Source organism: Electrona antarctica, assembly GCF_951216825.1.
Source record: "Electrona antarctica genome assembly, chromosome: 13".
In the NCBI taxonomy this organism is placed as follows: Eukaryota; Metazoa; Chordata; class Actinopteri; order Myctophiformes; family Myctophidae; genus Electrona; species Electrona antarctica.
This window is the reverse complement of record NC_136794.1, coordinates 48,542,303-48,556,789: the sequence shown is the minus strand read 5'-3', so window position 1 is coordinate 48,556,789 and position 14,487 is coordinate 48,542,303. Positions and strand designations below refer to the sequence as shown.

At 47.6% G+C, this 14,487-nt stretch overlaps 2 protein-coding genes across 2 annotated transcripts in view; both read left to right on the top strand.

The window, feature by feature from the left end:
- Window positions 1-1,418: 1,418 nt before the first annotated feature.
- Window positions 1,419-10,731, top strand: LOC306935026 (zinc finger CW-type PWWP domain protein 1-like; the record flags this gene model as incomplete). Its single annotated transcript, XM_079517847.1, has 8 exons — window positions 1,419-1,536; window positions 3,114-3,224; window positions 3,847-3,913; window positions 4,125-4,229; window positions 5,458-5,535; window positions 9,953-10,022; window positions 10,359-10,417; window positions 10,657-10,731. Exons 2-8 carry the CDS (start codon window positions 3,151-3,153, stop codon window positions 10,729-10,731), a joined length of 528 nt encoding a protein of 175 aa, XP_079373973.1. The 5' UTR covers window positions 1,419-1,536; window positions 3,114-3,150.
- Window positions 10,732-13,941: 3,210 nt separating this feature from the next.
- mphosph8 (M-phase phosphoprotein 8) overlaps window positions 13,942-14,487 on the top strand; it is a 39,581-nt gene continuing 39,035 nt past the window's right edge. The window contains exon 1 of the mRNA XM_079519319.1: window positions 13,942-14,427. Within this exon, the coding sequence (XP_079375445.1) occupies window positions 14,314-14,427 (114 nt within the window). The 5' untranslated portion in view covers window positions 13,942-14,313. The remainder of the gene's footprint in view (window positions 14,428-14,487) is intronic.

Here is a 14,487-nt window from a genome sequence, read left to right as displayed (position 1 = left end):
ACATTTGTTTATTTTGTTCATCCCCCCTTTTGTGCTAGGGAAATTAGTAAATATCCATTATAAAGAAATAACTGCTCTAGCCCTAACCACACCAAAGGGTCAAGACGGTTTTAACGTTGTCCCTGCGCTGTGATATGTGTTGTTGTTGGTACGTTGACCCTTGTGATTCAATGCATGGAATTCAATGGCCCAAACCACACCAAAGGGTCAAGGCGGTTTTAGCGTTGACTCCTTGCAACCGTTTGGACCCAAGGAGTTTCATGGTGACCCTTTGGTGTGGTTAGGGCTTTAAAACTGCAGCTTGGTACACTGCAGTTAACCAATAGCCTGGCGCGGCCAGACTCATAGCGAGAGTTCACTGATGAAACATCAGGCTAGTTAACCAATACACCAACGTAGCCAGTGCAAAATGTATGCAGCAGCATCACACTAACCGATAAGTCTATAGAGGCTATAGTCATCAGTGAATGTCAACTTTGCAGATATGCCATTGGCATTCAACGAGGCAAATATCGGCCAATATAATATATGGGGCGGCGGTGGCTCAGGTGTTGAGTGGCTGGATGGTAACCGCAAGGTTGCCAGTTCGAACCCGGGCTCCCCCAGAGTTACTGTCGAAGTGTCCTTGAGCAAGACACTGAACCCCTAATTGCTCCCGATGTGCTAGTTGGTGCCTTGCATGGTTTCCGCTGCCATCGGTGTGTGGATGGGTGAATGTAATGCACAATCTCTGTAAAGCGCCTTGGATAAAGGCGATATATAAATGCACCATTTACCATTTCGGTGCATTCCCAACTGTAAAAGATGTATTTGTCAGATTATCAGATCTATTGCATTTTATTGATCTTTTGCTGTGCAGAAATATTGAGATTATAGAGATTTTTTTTTATTCCTGGACAAACCATATTTATCAAGGAACTATTCTCTAATATCTGTTAATATATGATGCACTTTGGTGGTCAAAGATTACGTGTGGTGCTGCCCAAAGATTGATCTGGGTGTAAATGAGCAGAACATGTCTTGATGGTGCCTCAGATTCATTTATTCCACAAAATATATTTTTCTCCAACATATCACATGTCACTTTAGAATTCACCCTGGATTTAGTGTTTTCTAGATGTCTACCATAAATCTAAATTGTCCAAGAGGCTAGAAATACATTGAGAATATTTACAGGGTAGCCTATGCTTTCAAAAACATTTTAATTGCCCATGATTTTATTACCACAGCAATTGATTGTATAGGGTTGTTGAATGATGTCATTGAACAAAGAATATGGATAATAGGCCTATACATGGGGGTATTGTTTGGAGTCTTGTCAGCACTCCGCAAGCCTGGACGCTGATGGCGCCCAGGTTCAGTTAATTTATGTTGATTTAACAATATTGGCGGTATTTAGAACACAAACTTCCCTGGACAAAATTGGCAACAATGTTTGGTCCTGGTCCAGGCTGTAGTCTAGTGTCTACAGTCTCCTGCCTCCTGTGTCATCACCACACACAACTGGCTTGGTTCAACTTGCCTTCAAATACACAGGTTAGTAGGCTTACACAACCAACTTTATTGCTATGGAGTCTATACTTCCTCTTCCAGAGTTCCCATCGCGTTCATTCCACTTGTGTGTTGTGTAGTGTTGTGTACAGATCGACAGTGAATGCACAGGTGTAATGGATAGACAACGCCTTCCCAGATAAGTCAATCAATTACACCCATTTATACTTGAATATTTTGTAACTTGTAAGTATAATAAAAACGGTGACAACCACATGAGGAATGGTAGGTAACTTTAGGAGGAGACGCCGTAGTCCTGGCCTGGAAGCTTCAAGCCGTGAAGTGAATGTGCATCAGAAGAACAGAATTGGGGGCGAGGCCTAGGAAACAACCTGAAAAGGGCGGGCTCCTAACTGACAGAATCCCAATCCTATTGGCTCGACAGAACATCAGTTTAATATACTCAAACCCCATTGGGCCACATATCAGCCTCCGGCCTGGCTGTCAACTTTTTATGGTTTTCATATTTGTTCTTTTTTGGTAAAGTGATTTTGGACAGAGGTCTCCAGAGATGATGATGATGATGAGAAGTAACTTTATGCTGCATGTTTGAGGTAGGTAGAATGAAATGAGAGAGAGAAGGGGAAAAGCTGCACACCAAACAGTTATCTTAATTATTAACTTAATTATTTACCACTAAAAAACAATTGTTTCATTAATGACAGTTGTTTAGCTAGCATACTTTTTCTAAATGAATGCTACTTTGCTAACTTTAATCTTCTGTTAGCATATATAGGCTACTGTACATCATTGCCAATGTGTCTGTCTGTTTGTCTGTCTGTCTGTCTGTCTGTCTGTATCCATCTGTATGTCTAGTTTGTCTACCCATAGACATATGTGTCTGTCTGTCTGTCTGTCTGTCTGTCTGTCTGTCTGTCTGTCTGTCTGTCTGTATCCATCTGTATGTCTAGTTTGTCTACCCATAGACATATGTGTCTGTCTGTCTATCTGTCTGTCTGTCTGTCTGTCTGTCTGTCTGTCTGTCTGTCTGTCTGTCTGTCTGTCTGTCTGTCTGTTTTGGACAAACAGAATTCTCAAACAAATGCATACACAACACACTCACAAATAACACAAGATCTTAGGCAACAGGTGGCCCGCCTCACATGCCGTAACGTTTAAACGATACAACGTTTCTTTCTAAGAAGTGACCTTGAGCTCTTGTTCTATGAAAGAGCTCATTTATCTCTGCTCTAAAAGGAATATGACTGTCTAATAAAAACAAATACTGGTGTATATATATATATTTTTTTTTAAAGTTTGAAATTAATTAATGTCCTTAAGTGCATGCCTCCAAAATTTGATTAACAACACAATCCTGTTATAGCAATTAAAGTATCAGTAAGTGATATATGTTTGTTAAATAAGAGTTAAATAGCTCTATATTGTAACAGTACGTGAGTACTGTCACAATATACAGTAGCCTATGTCTCTCAAAATAAATTGTTTATCCAATCAGGTGAGAGAACACACACACACACACACACACACACACACACACACACACACACACACACACACACACACAGTAGTCTCCCTCTCCTTAGTGATCTGTCTCTGTCTAGATCGAGTACAGCAGTTTGGTTTCTGAGGAGGAGGACGATGATGGAGATGAAGGTGATGAGTAATCTGGTGCCAGGTTCTCTGGTCTGGGCCCGTCAGAGTGGATACCCCTGGTAAACACACACACACACACACACACACACACACACACACTAGACAGACAGACAGGATGGGCTCCATTTTCGTCACCGCTAAACCCCTTATCCCTAAACTTCTTTGCCTTTTTTTTTACTATTTCTCAAAATGGCCAGTCTACAAGCTCACACGTGTCAATGTAGATTGGCTAGTTGAACTATTCAAAAATGTTTTTCAAAATAGTAAAAAACGTTTAGGGATAAGGGGTTTAGCGGTGACGGAAATGGAGCCGATATGTCACAGCCTCTGCTCCCCTCCAGTTCGTACTGAATACTGATATTTCCCCTCCGGCGACCTGCAAGTGCCCTCTGCTCCGTGAAGACGCGTCATATTGATGGCCCGGGAGACCGTAACAGTCAGATCCCTGCTAACTGTCTCCCCCCCCCCCCCCCCCCCCCCCTCCCTGACAACCTACTGTATGTTGTTTTTTAATGTAAATCCCGCTGTGCCACCGTCGCCAGTCCCCCCCACCACAGCCTGTAGCGCCGATGATCTGCATTAGATCATCCTCCCTGCCCGGAGGTTGGGCCCCCGATGACCTGCATGTGCCGGTTGTCTCATCTCTTGTTTTGATCAATTTATCATTTTTTCTTCTTCTAGGTGGCCTGCTCTGATAGAAAAAGACCCAGACACCGACACTTGCTGCAAGTTAATAGACAAGCAGCCTGTAAGAATAAACTGTACCTCAGCATGTGTACTGCCTGTTTAATACAAAGCCAGACAAATTAACAGTCTGTAAGATAATATCATAATCACCAATGGTCAGTAAATTATGACAATAATGTGTGCGTGCGTGCGTGCGTGCGTGCTCGCGTGCGTGCATGTGTGCGACCTGTGCGTGCGTGTGTGTGTGTGTGTGTGTGTGTGTGTGTGTGCAGTGTAGGTACCACGTCACCTTTCTAGGAGACCCAGTCAGTGTGTCCTGGTTACGTACCAGTCGGGTCAAGCCTTACTCAGACCTGACTGAAAACTACGTCCTGACTGTGAGTACACTTATACATACACATGTATATTACGGCCTCACCAACATTAGAGCCCCGACCGAAGCCAGATCTCAAATTGAAAATTGAAAATGGGACTGACATTCAAAATTGCAAATGCAGCTCTGCCCTCCATGCCATCAGTGACCATTTCCTTGACTCATTACCTCAAAAAGGTGAGCAACTCCCATAAGTCAACACTAGAGGGAGCGTGAATAATGATCTGGTGCCACCCACTTTTAGAACAAATCTGGATAAATGGTCTATATGCATCCAACTCTTCCGCGTTCAGCTTGGGCCGTCGCTGCATTTCCGGTTGGCAACCGACTTGGCAGAATTGGATGCATATATATAGCCCATTCACCTTCCACAGCACTGCCACTCAGGTGTGGAATGCCCTGTCGCCTTCCCTCAAAACAAGCAAATCATTGGTTTGTATGTTTGCTAATGAGTTCGTGTTGGGTCCAACATAGTTTATATTTATTTGATAGCCTGACTGATCAGCTGATTGATATGCTTTGTAGGTATTTATTTGTTTCCAGTCTGCCCCTGTCAGTCCATGTATGCTATTTCTGGATTATGTATTGGCCCTTAAGCTATAACATTGTAATGTCATGTTTGTCCTAGTGATGACAACATGTCGTCACATGTCGTGACAACTTTTTGATGTGGTCACTGTTAAAAGCCTCGTCTCCACACAGCACACAGCCTCCTTCATTGTGCCTTTTCGTACATGCGCACGGCAACCCCAAACCATTGTCAACTCATGCCACAGACAAAAATCTCACACCCGTGTGAACTGAGTGGTGCAACTCCCCTCTCCCCCTGCCCCTCTCTCTCTCTCTCTCTCTCTCTCTCTCTGTAATTAGCAGGCAACAGTGCAACACTATCTCTCTCTCTCTGTTTCTGGCACAACAGCGCCACTTTTTCCCCTACTGGTACTCTAAACAAACATAATAACATAGTAACATAGTCCCATAGTGACATTGCTGTTCCTTGGAGTGGTTGCACCACTCAAAAACATGAAGTACAGTAGGGCGTGCCTTCTGGCAGAGCTTCATGACACCTTTCTAGTTTATTGTGATTATTGTTTCGACTTTCAAGGATTCCTGTAAAAGTGCAATATTTACATGACTTATTTTATACTATATAATTTAAATATAGCCTATGCATTATTTGTATAGTATTTATATGGATGTAATGGGCTATTTTATTGATCTTATGTTTACAGACAGCTTCTAAGGAGTACAAGAAGGCACTAAAGGAAGCCATTGTCATGGCGACAAAGGCCCAGGAAACTCCACTGGTGGTAACTGTCTGCCTGCCTGCCTGCCTGCCTGCCTGTCTGTCTGTCTGTCTGCCTGCCTGCCTGCCTGCCTGCCTGCCTGCCTGCCTGCCTGCCTGCCTGCCTGCCTGTCTGTCTGTCTGTCTGTCTGTCTGTCTGTCTGTCTGTCTGTCTGTCTACAGTACATGCTTGAGTGTCTGCCATCCACTATAATTCTATAAAGCGATTCCAGAGTCAGTTATTTTATTTATTTATTTTTTATCCCACGATTCTGTAACCCACTTTTCACCCCTGTGTCAATTATCTAATGTGATCCTGGGCTCTACACACCCTCCGCCAACCTAGTCCCCATATATGGGGGACATGGGGAGAGCAACGGACTTGAACTCATGCTTCCTTCATGCCTGAGTGTCCAAGTTGCTCCTTTACACCTGACAGGGGGGAGTTTCCCTGGTTGGACGTAGCGCGTGGAAGGAACACGTTATTCCAACCAGTTCCTTTCCCCTCCATCAGGCGCCCCGGCTGGCCAGGGGGAGGCAGTTTAGAGACCAGGATTACTGCATGTTTTTTGTGAGGGTACCTACCCTAGGGGACACAGGGAGAACATGTGAGGGTACCTACCCTAGGGGACACGGGGAGAACATGTGAGGGTACCTACCCTAGGGGACACGGGGAGAACATGTGAGGGTACCTACCCTAGGGGACACGGGGAGAACATGTGAGGGTACCTACCCTAGGGGACACGGGGAGAACATGCAAACTCCACACAGAAAGGCCCTTTCGCCAACCCCGCCTCGGGTATGGGCACTGATATCGCGGAGGAGGAAACACGCCGCCAGCACCCACAGCGTCCCGAGGGGGAATCGAACCCAGGACCTTCTAGCTGTGAGGCGACAGCACTACCAACTGTGCCACCGTGCCCTCCTCCAGAGTCAGTTAAACCAGTGGTTCTCAACCTGGGGGGCCGCTACATAATTTGGAGGGCTCACCAGATGCGTTTCTGAATGTGCTAAACAAAATGAAAATCTGAATGAAAAAAAATAATTAATACAAATACTGTTAATTTTGACCGAACGTGGAATGGAATCGTGCATTTCCCGCCAGTGTGTCGTGCATTTCCCGTGCGCCCGCCGGGACATCATGTCACTTTTACTCCCCAAATAACACGTGTCGTCCAAACATGTTACTTCCAACTAAGGAATATAGCCAGAATTAAAAAATTCCTCTCACCCATGGACTTAGAAAAGGTAATTCATGCTTTTATTTCTTCTCGTTTAGATTACTGCAACTCTATTTATTCCGGTCTCTGCAAAAAATCTATATCCCGCCTACAATTAGTACAAAACTCAGCTGCCAGACTTTTAACCAACTCCAAAAGACGCGACCACATCACCCCCATATTAGCTACCCTCCACTGGTTACCCGTTAGTTTCAGAATTGATTTAAAATTTTTACTCATGACTTTTAAAGCCATGAGTAACCATGAGTAACATAAGCCATGAGTAACATGCTGAAACGCTACAGGCCTGTGCGTCCTCAGACAAGGCCCTCCTGGAGACCCCTACCCACTCAGGTCCTCAGACAAGGCCCTCCTGGAGACCCCTACCCACTCAGGTCCTCAGACAAGGCCCTCCTGGAGACCCCTACCCACTCAGGTCCTCAGACAAGGCCCTCCTGGAGACCCCTACCCACTCAGGTCCTCAGACAAGGCCCTCCTGGAGACCCCTACCCACTCAGGTCCTCAGACAAGGCCCTCCTGGAGACCCCTACCCACTCAGGTCCTCAGACAAGGCCCTCCTGGAGACCCCTACCCACTCAGGTCCTCAGACAAGGCCCTCCTGGAGACCCCTACCCACTCAGGTCCTCAGACAAGGCCCTCCCGGAGACCCCTACCCACTCAGGTCCTCAGACAAGGCCCTCCCGGAGACTCCTACCCACTCAGGTCCTCAGACAAGGCCCTCCTGGAGACCCCTACCCACTCAGGTCCTCAGACAAGGCCCTCCTGGAGACCCCTACCCACTCAGGTCCTCAGACAAGGCCCTCCTGGAGACCCCTACCCACTCAGGTCCTCAGACAAGGCCCTCCTGGAGACCCCTACCCACTCAGGTCCTCAGACAAGGCCCTCCTGGAGACCCCTACCCACTCAGGTCCTCAGACAAGGCCCTCCTGGAGACTCCTACCCACTCAGGTCCTCAGACAAGGCCCTCCTGGAGACCCCTACCCACTCAGGTCCTCAGACAAGGCCCTCCTGGAGACTCCTACCCACTCAGGTCCTCAGACAAGGCCCTCCTGGAGACCCCTACCCACTCAGGTCCTCAGACAAGGCCCTCCTGGAGACCCCTACCCACTCAGGTCCTCAGACAAGGCCCTCCTGGAGACCCCTACCCACTCAGGTCCTCAGACAAGGCCCTCCTGGAGACCCCTACCCACTCAGGTCCTCAGACAAGGCCCTCCTGGAGACCCCTACCCACTCAGGTCCTCAGACAAGGCCCTCCTGGAGACCCCTACCCACTCAGGTCCTCAGACAAGGCCCTCCTGGAGACCCCTACCCACTCAGGTCCTCAGACAAGGCCCCTGCTGAAACGCTACAGGCCTGTGCGTCCTCAGACAAGGCCCTCCTGGAGACCCCTACCCACTCAGGTCCTCAGACAAGGCCCTCCTGGAGACCCCTACCCACTCAGGTCCTCAGACAAGGCCCTCCTGGAGACCCCTACCCACTCAGGTCCTCAGACAAGGCCCTCCTGGAGACTCCTACCCACTCAGGTCCTCAGACAAGGCCCTCCTGGAGACCCCTACCCACTCAGGTCCTCAGACAAGGCCCTCCTGGAGACCCCTACCCACTCAGGTCCTCAGACAAGGCCCTCCTGGAGACCCCTACCCACTCAGGTCCTCAGACAAGGCCCTCCTGGAGACCCCTACCCACTCAGGTCCTCAGACAAGGCCCTCCTGGAGACCCCTGGAGGAATATAGCCAGAATTAAAAAATTCCTGTCACCCATGGACTTAGAAAAGGTAATTCATGCTTTTATTTCTTCTCGTTTAGATTACTGCAACTCTATTTATTCCGGTCTCTGCAAAAAATCTATATCCCGCCTACAATTAGTACAAAACTCAGCTGCCAGACTTTTAACCAACTCCAAAAGACGCGACCACATCACCCCCATATTAGCTACCCTCCACTGGTTACCCGTTAGTTTCAGAATTGATTTAAAATTTTTACTCATGACTTTTAAAGCCATGAGTAACCATGAGTAACATAAGCCATGAGTAACATGCTGAAACGCTACAGGCCTGTGCGTCCTCAGACAAGGCCCTCCTGGAGACCCCTACCCACTCAGGTCCTCAGACAAGGCCCTCCTGGAGACCCCTACCCACTCAGGTCCTCAGACAAGGCCCTCCTGGAGACCCCTACCCACTCAGGTCCTCAGACAAGGCCCTCCTGGAGACCCCTACAGCTCAGCTTGTCACTAAGGGTGGCAGGGCCTTTGCAACCCGGGCCCCCATACTCTGGAATGCCCTACCTACTGACCTAAGATGTGCAAAATCATTATCCACATTTAAAACTCTGCTGAAAACCCACCTTTATCTTAAAGCCTTTTCCTAACTGTCATTATTGTATTATGTATGTTTTGTATTTTTATGCCGGCCATTGATTGATCTTTTATTGTTCTTTTGATGTAAAGCACTTTGTGACTTTGTCTAGAAAATGTGCTATATAAATAAATTCATTATCATTATCATTATGTGACATCATCAGGGATGGAGAGGTGGAGATCCTGATGTCATAGTAAATGCGACCTGCCGTCGTACCATATATGGAGATGCCTGATGTCATCAATATTGGCCAGCAACTCATTCCATATGTTGATCCTTCCCCATCCATCCTTCCTCTTCGATATTTCCCTTTTGACTTATACCTGTCCATTCAAATTTCAAACTCTAGATGGACCTGCCCCAAAGTTATTAGTGCAGCCGCGCCCGGCAGCACTAAGCGAAAGGGTGCCGCCGTCCAGATGCCGTCTAAACGCAACCGTTGCCAGTGAAGCACCGGCGGTTGATTAAAAAGGGAACATTCCCTGCGTTGACGCTGACGGACACCCGCTGGCTGCAGTGGAGCTTCGGCGTACGACAGAGCGATCATACTGGCTCCAAGACTCACTCCTCGCCATTACCACAAAAATATAACTTGCCCCATTGTGTTTATTCTGTTTGTTTGTTTTTGTCCAGTGCTTATGTTGCTAGACCGGTGAGTCGTGAAAGATGGCTGGCTCACAAGGCTTGGCCAAGTCTTTTTTTTTTTTGCAGGTCGTCACCCCAACAGTCATGTATATGAGAACCACTGAGATAAACAACCAGGAAGTAAAGAAGATTCCAGGAAGATCACCACCCATTCTCTCTCTCTCGTGTTCTTTGTGTGTTGTGTGTCTCTCTCTCTCTACCAGAGGAGGTTAGAGAACTTTGGGTGTGAAGGTCGACTGGTGCCTAAGAGCGTTGGAGACTTTGAATATGAAGGTTCCTGCCAACACGCACGCACTCACGCACACACACATACACATTGTTGAGTGGCATTCCTCTGGCAAATGTAAGAAAGTCAACACCTGTTTATATACAGTATGGATGTGTAGCCCGTCCGTCCGTGCACTCACGCATGCACGCACGCACGCACGCACGCACGCACGCACGCACGCACGCACGCACGCACGCACACATTGTTGAGTGGCATTCCTCTGGCAAATGTAAGAAAGTCAACACCATGTTTATATATGCATGTGTAGTCTACCTGTCTGTCTGCCTGTCTACCCGTCTATCTCTCTGTATGTCATTGTCATCCTGTCTATCTGTTTGTAGGCATCGATGCTATGGATAACCCGTTGGACAACAAAAGAAATGCTCACATTAGGAAGAAGGTATTAATGCAACACGGACAACAAACATACACAACAAATACACATATTTGACCCTTAAACTTTCTTATGACTTTTAAGATAACCTCTGTTCAGCCGGTATACAATGTGTGCGTGTGTGCGTGCAGTGCCGTGCACGTGCGTGCATGCAATACAGTGTGATGTTTGTTGTTATTATGGACACATTTGTCTGTATATAGTCCACTATAGTGAGATAAATGACTTCTTTCTTCTCTCTTTAGATGAGCGAGGAGACAAGCCTTTATGACAGCACTGGTGTTAAGAAAGAGATGCAGTCCAACAGGATGAGGTACTAGGACACACTCTACCAGCGTTGTTTTTGCCAGCACATTTTGATTTTAGTTTTAGTCGTATTTTAGGCACCTGGAATGTCTTAGTGTTAGTCTAGTTCTACAGTTGATTCTATTTATAGTGACTCATAGGAATAGACTATGTGACAACCAGGTATAGTCTGGTGACCACCGGAGAGACTGGTGACAACCAGGTAGAGTCTGGTGACCACCGGAGAGACTATGTGACAACCAGGTATAGTCTGGTGACCACCGGAGAGACTGGTGACAACCAGGTATAGTCTGGTGACCACCGGAGAGACTGGTGACAACCAGGTATAGTCTGGTGACCACCGGAGAGACTGGTGACAACCAGGTATAGTCTGGTGACCACCGGAGAGACTGGTGACAACCAGGTATAGTCTGGTGACCACCGGAGAGACTGGTGACAACCAGGTATAGTCTGGTGACCACCGGAGAGACTGGTGACAACCAGGTATAGTCTGGTGACCACCGGAGAGACTGGTGACAACCAGGTATAGTCTGGTGACCACCGGAGAGACGGGTGACAACCAGGTATAGTCTGGTGACCACCGGAGAGACTGGTGACAACCAGGTATAGTCTGGTGACCACCGGAGAGACTATGTGACAACCAGGTATAGTCTGGTGACCACCGGAGAGACTGGTGACAACCAGGTATAGTCTGGTGACCACCGGAGAGACTGGTGACAACCAGGTATAGTCTGGTGACCACCGGAGAGACTGGTGACAACCAGGTATAGTCTGGTGACCACCGGAGAGACTGGTGACAACCAGGTATAGTCTGGTGACCACCGGAGAGACGGGTGACAACCAGGTATAGTCTGGTGACCACCGGAGAGACTGGTGACAACCAGGTATAGTCTGGTGACCACCGGAGAGACTGGTGACAACCAGGAATAGTCTGGTGACCACCGGAGAGACTGGTGACAACCAGGTATAGTCTGGTGACCACCGGAGAGACTATGTGACAACCAGGTATAGTCTGGTGACCACCGGAGAGACTGGTGACAACCAGGTATAGTCTGGTGACCACCGGAGAGACTGGTGACAACCAGGTATAGTCTGGTGACCACCGGAGAGACGGGTGACAACCAGGTATAGTCTGGTGACCACCGGAGAGACGGGTGACAACCAGGTATAGTCTGGTGACCACCGGAGAGACTGGTGACAACCAGGTATAGTCTGGTGACCACCGGAGAGACTGGTGACAACCAGGTATAGTCTGGTGACCACCGGAGAGACTGGTGACAACCAGGTATAGTCTGGTGACCACCGGAGAGACTGGTGACAACCAGGTATAGTCTGGTGACCACCGGAGAGACTGGTGACAACCAGGTATAGTCTGGTGACCACCGGAGAGACTGGTGACAACCAGGTATAGTCTGGTGACCACCGGAGAGACGGGTGACAACCAGGTATAGTCTGGTGACCACCGGAGAGACTGGTGACAGCCGGAATGTAGACGGCACCCGGGTGAGCAGTATGGGTTAGCGCCCCAGCCTGTGTCCTCCGTGAGGAGGAAGCCCAACAACCCTCGGTGAGGCCTTTAGGAGGGCCATTATAATCCACCACTCCTGAGTGCAGTGCCTGGTACTGGGAGTCTGGTGCAACGCACAGGTCCTGGGCCTGGTGAGAGCAGGAGTGGACCTGGTGAGACGTAGGAGGGGCCCGGTCAGGAGTCAACCCACAGAGCCTATAGTCCTTCCACGCGCCAGATTTTGGTTCTCCCAGTACCGGCAGAGTAGTTCCGGAGCTACGTATTGTGTGGCCTTGCTCATTCCCTGATGGATGTATTTTTATTTATAGTCGACTTGATGCCACCGTAATGACTGTTTTTACACTTGCTGAAAATAGCCGATCTGTAGATCTGCTATTTTCAACCAAGTGTAAAATGACTTATACTGGATCTCTTGTCCACTAGTCCCTTCCTAACATTTTAGTCTAGTTTTTATCTGTTGACGAAATTGGCAGTATACTTAGTCTTAGTTTTAGTCATCATAGCTTAGTTTTCATATAGTTTCCATGTAGTTTTCGTCAGTGAAAAAAGGTAGTCGACGAACATTTTTCGTCTTAGTTTTAGTCTTCAAAAACAACACTGCACTGTACAGTATCTTTGATTGGTTGATTGAATACTTTATTACCAGTTTGCTGTGGACGAATCACTGATAAAGCATTACACTTGTTTACAACAAGGTCCACCATTTACTCGGATGTATATTGGCTTAAAAAAGGTATAAGTCCCCCCCTTCTATTTTATGTTGATTTCTAACCGCTCATATTATGTTTTTGTATAGTAGCACTGTGTAGGCCTATATATTTGTATGTCATTAATGTTCTGATGAATTGAATATGAAGGACCTCAATGGAAACAAGACTATAGCGCTTTCTTGGGTTAATTGCCTTGGCAGACCTTGTATTGAACTGTACTTCCCTGTGCCTTCTTCTTATTCTGTCAATAAATAAAGTATTCAATCAATCAATCAAACAATCAATCAAAATCAATCAATGAATAGAGTGAATTAAATTAATCAGCCAATTTTGATTGATTTATTGAAATATTTAACAGTTTGCAGAATTACAGTACATTTCAAGCACAAACTCAATACAAAGACTGTTAACTGTGTGTGGACGACCCAATAAAGCATTACACGTGTTTACAAGAGGGTCCACCATGTTCAATTCATCAGTTCAGCCAATCACAATGACGTCGTCCTCCTAAGACTATAGGAACTAAACATAAATCCAGTGAGTCCACCACCATGTTTTTCGCTGGCTAATGTTTAGCGGGCTGCAGCAGCAGATTCATAATCATTCCCTTGGCCACTTTAACAGTACACATCCGCTCTAGAGAGTCACGGCAGGATACGGAAACGGTCATTCTACTTTGCATGCATGTGCAGTCAGAATAGATGCGCATACATTTTTGTGCGTATATTCAGGTATATAAGTCTATGTGCATTGATTGCACATATACTTATATATCCATGCACATCTGCACATGCATTGCATGCATGTGCGCGCAATGCATGTGCGCGTGGAAATCAAATGAGCGGATCCAGTTGTGTGGTGTGGTGGGAGGCCGGGGGCGGGCCCACCGTAAGTTCGGATGTCACTGGCCACCTTGGAATGGACACCACTAAGCTTTCCACCGGTTCTGAGGAGGGAGGGAGGGAGGCGAGGGAAGGAAGGAAAGAAGGAACTAAGGAAGGAAGGGAAGCCTCAGCCTGGTGGTGGTGACGCGAGGTTTAGGTTTAGAGAGATGAGAATACACAGTGCTGTTACTGTAGTGTAGTAGCCCCGATGCTAGCAGCTAGCTAACCCACCTCGGGCCTGCCTGACTGTCTGACAGACGAGTTGCGAGAGGCGGCGGGGAGGACGGAGTAAACAAAAAAGGGACAAATCGCTGCATTCATTCTTTTATTTATTTATCCCCCCCCCTTCCCTTTTTTGGCTTTGTTTGCTGCACACATTACACTGTACACACACACTACATACACAGCACCACCACAGGCACCACTGCTGCTGCTGGAACCAGCAGCGCGGCGTCGGCGGCGAATCGGAGCATCATGGCGGGCGAAGCGGAGCGGGTGGAGGCCGGCGGCGCGGACAGCGACCAGGACGATGAGGTGGAAGAGGCTCAGTACGAGGTGGAGAGGATCATTGACATGCGGGTGGAGGAGGTAAAGAGAAGGAGGAAGGAAGGCTCCATAGAGGGCTGCTGCTGGATCACACACACACAC